This window comes from Scyliorhinus canicula, chromosome 2, assembly GCF_902713615.1.
Source record: "Scyliorhinus canicula chromosome 2, sScyCan1.1, whole genome shotgun sequence".
Lineage (NCBI taxonomy): Eukaryota > Metazoa > Chordata > Chondrichthyes > Carcharhiniformes > Scyliorhinidae > Scyliorhinus > Scyliorhinus canicula.
Genome location: NC_052147.1, coordinates 152,182,693 through 152,186,596, shown reverse-complemented (window position 1 = coordinate 152,186,596; position 3,904 = coordinate 152,182,693). Strand labels below are relative to the sequence as shown.

Genomic DNA, 3,904 nt, shown 5'->3' with positions numbered 1-3,904 from the left:
CGGGACCTCTGACCACGCCGTCGGGCCCTCTGACCACGCTGTCAGGCCCTCTGACCACGCCGTCGGGACTACTGACCACACCATCGGGACCTCTGACCACGCCGTCGGGCCCTCTGACCACGCTGTCGAGACCTCTGACCACACCCTCGGGACCTCTGACCACGCCGTCGGGACCTCTGACCACACCGTCGGGACCTCTGACCACGCTGTCGGGACCTTGACCACGCGTCGGGACCTCTGACCACATGTCGGCCCTTGACCACGCTGTCAGGCCCTCTGACCACGCCGTCGGGACCTCTGACCACACTGTCGGGACCTCTGACCACGCCGTCGGGCCCTCTGACCACGCCGTCGGGACCTCTGACCACACTGTCGGGACCTCTGACCACGCCGTCGGGCCCTCTGACCACGCTGTCGGGCCCTCTGACCATGCTGTCAGGACCTCTGACCACGCCGTCGGGACCTCTGACCACGCTGTCCGGACCTCTGACCACGCTGTCAGGCCCTCTGACCACGCCGTCGGGACCTCTGACCACACTGTCGGGACCTCTGACCACACCGTCGGGAGCTCTGACCACACTGTCGGGCCCTCTGACCACGCTGTCGGGCCCTCTGACCACACTGTCGGGACCTCTGACCACGCCGTCGTGACCTCTGACCACACTGTCGGGCCCTCTGACCATGCTGTCAGGACCTCTGACCATGCCGTCGGGACCTCTGACCACGCTGTCCGGACCTCTGACCATGCCGTCGGGCCCTCTGACCACGCTGTCGGGACCTCTGACCACACTGTCGGGCCCTCTGACCATGCTGTCAGGACCTCTGACCATGCCGTCGGGACCTCTGACCACGCTGTCCGGACCTCTGACCATGCCGTCGGGCCCTCTGACCATGCCGTCGGGACCTCTGATCGTTCCGGCGTGAACGCCTATTCTCCGGCCGTGTGCCGGCTCGGAGAATCCCGTCACTGATGTCTGGTTTTGTAAGTTGACCACTTTACTGAAATGTTCTAATGTGAATTGTGCTGCAGACCTGCCCTGACATGTGTGATATTTCACATCTGGGGGGGGGGGGAGGGGGGGGGAGGGGGGGGGGAGGGGGGGAGGGGGGAGGGAGGAGGAGGGGGGGGGGGAGGGGGGGGGGAGGGGGGGGGGGGAGGGAGGGGGGGGTCCATTTCAAAGAGGGATTCTTGAAGTGAAGAATTAGAAAAATGCAAAGTGCTGCTCTTCAATCAACAGTAATTCTGAAGACAATGCGAACTGTCGACCAGCCAGGTACACACCCAACAGACACTAGAATGTCTGTGAAATAACCCAAACACCCAATCTCCTGTTGGCTTCCACAATCTTTGAAATGTGGCAAATGTTTCTGAGGTGAAAAATCAAGAATCTCTCCCACTCTTAACGCCTGCCATTGGTTTGAGTTGGAAGGATTTAGAAGGTGTTCCCCACTAAACTGCTTTTCAAAACAATACCACATCTGTACAGTTATCTCGTCCGGATCAGAGTGGAACAGGTTGGCTGCTTGGATGGAAAGTTAGGGTCACTATAGAATGGTTATAGCACAGATGGAGACCATTCAGCCTGTCATTCCTGTGCTGGCTCATTGCAAGAGCTACTCAGTTCCTCCCACTGCCTGGCCCTTCCCCCATAGCCCTGCAGACACATTGACCGGGATTCTCCCTTCTGGGGACTGAGTCCCCACGGCGGCAGGAAAACCGGCTCCAACCGCTCCAGCATCAACAACTCCCGAAAGTAAGGAATTCTCCAAACTTTCGGTGGCTAGGAGGACGCCGGAGCAGTTGGCGCCACTCCAGCCAGCGCCGAAGGGCCGGCCCGAGTTGGCATGATCTTGCGCATGCGCAGACCACCCAACGTATTTCCGTGCATGCGCGGAGGGTTCTCTTCTCTGCGCCGGGCCCCCTACAGGGGCTCCGCCATATTGCCCAGGGGCCGGCGCGGAGAAGAAAACCCCCCGCGCATGCGCAGACCGGCCGGCGTATTTCCGCCCATGCACGGGGGGTTCTTTTCTCCGCGTGGGCCCCTAGGCAATATGGCCGAACCCTACAGGGGCCCGGCGTGGAGGAAAGAAGTTCCCCCACGCAACAAGCCTGGCCGCAGGTCGGTCGGCCCCAATCACGGGCCAGGCCACCATGGGGGCCGCCCCGGAGTCGGATCCACCCACGCCCCCCGAGGACCAACCCCGCATACTCACCTGGCAGGTCCCGCCGTGCGTGAGGTGAGTAATTCACGCCGGTGGGACTGGCCAAAACTGGACGGCTGCTCGGCCCATCGGGGGCCGGAGAATCGCCGGGGGGGCCGCTGTCAACGGACCCCGACCGCCGTGGCGGGAATCCCGCTACCACCCGAAAAACGGCGCTGGAGAATTGAGCAGCCGACGCCGGGCGGTGGGGCGGGATTCGCACCTCCCCCCGGGGATTCTCCGACCCGGAGGTGGGGGGGGGGGTCGGAGAATCCCGGCCATAATAATCCAATTCCCTTCTCAAAGCCACAATTGAACCTTCCTCCCACCACAATCTCAGGCTGTATATTTCACACCCCAACCACTCGCTGTGAGAAAAAGATAGAGTTATAATCCTTTATCTTCTTTCACAATCTCAGAAAGTCCTTTACATGCCAGTCAAGGCCCTGTTGTAATATAGAGTAAATGTCCCACAATATACACAGAGCAAGATCCAACAAGCAGCGATGAGGTAAATAACCGGCGGGCAGCACGGTAGCACAGAGGTGAGCACAGTTGCTTCACAGCTCCAGGGTCCCAGGTTCGATTCCCGGCTGGGTCACTGTCTGTGCGGAGTCTGCACATCCTCCCTGTGTGTGCGTGGGTTTCCTCCGGGTGCTCCGGTTTCCTCCCACTGTCCAAAGATGTGCAGTGTAGGTGGATTGGCCATGCTAAATTGCCCCTTAGTGTCCAAAATGGTTACCTGGGGTTATTGGGTTACGGGGATAGGGTGCAAGCGTGGGCGTAAGTAGGATGCTCTTTCCAAGAGCCGGTGCAGACTCGATGGGCCGAATGGCCTCCTTCCACACTGTAAATTCTATGAAACCAAAAAACCTGCTTTCTGGGATGTTGATTGAGAGTGTAAAGATTGGCCAGGACATTGGGGAGAACTCCCGTCCTCGTCTTCTAGATAGTGCCACCGGGTCTGGGGAGCGAGGGGGGGGGGGGAGTGGGGTGTGGGGGGGGGGGGGGGGTGCTCAGCATCTCCGCCACCTCTGGCAGTGTGTCACTCCCTTAATACTGCTCCAGAGTGTCGGTCTGGATCTCAATTTCAGCTCTCCAGCTTCTCACCCAGGGTGCTGATTTTTCACATTCACCACATTCTTACCTTTTTCTCCAGATAGTTGAAGATCAAGTTGTGAACTTGATCATATGAAGAGAGCCTGTATTTCTGATACATAGCAGCGTGATCCTTCTCCTCAAATAAACGCCACGCCATGTTGCTGTCACTCTGAGTAAGTGAACCTCCAGCAGAGTTTGGTTAGTACGATCTCAGGAAAATGTATTTGCATAAAGAACACGCAGCGACTCGACCCAATGTAAACCTTGCATTGATGCAAGAATGTTTTCATCAATTAGAAACGTGCGCTGCCTTGAGCAGCAATAATTTAAAAAAAAAAAAATTTAGAGTACCCAATTCATCTTTTTTTCCAATTAAGTGGCAATTTAGCGCGGCCAATCCACTTAGCCTGCACATCTTTGGGTTGTGGGGGCGAAACGCACGCAAACACGGGGAGAATGTGCAAACTCCACACGCACAGTGAGACTCTCCTCCATTCTAACCCATAGATAATCACCTCCCACCTCCCCCCGCCTCCAACCCAACCCCTCATCTTCCTAATCCCGTTGCTCGTTATGCTCTCCTTAATTTGCTCTGTTTTAA

The 3,904-nt window shown here is 57.7% G+C and overlaps 1 protein-coding gene across 2 annotated transcripts in view; it reads right to left on the bottom strand.

Annotated features, from left to right (window-relative positions):
- LOC119959756 (putative methyltransferase DDB_G0268948) overlaps positions 1-3,526 on the bottom strand; it is a 65,928-nt gene extending 62,402 nt beyond the window's left edge. For both annotated transcript variants that reach the window (XM_038787852.1, XM_038787857.1), the window contains exon 1: positions 3,350-3,526. In XM_038787852.1, the coding sequence (XP_038643780.1) occupies positions 3,350-3,460 (111 nt within the window). In that variant the 5' untranslated portion in view covers positions 3,461-3,526. The remainder of the gene's footprint in view (positions 1-3,349) is intronic.
- Between the last annotated feature and the right edge of the window lie 378 nt (positions 3,527-3,904).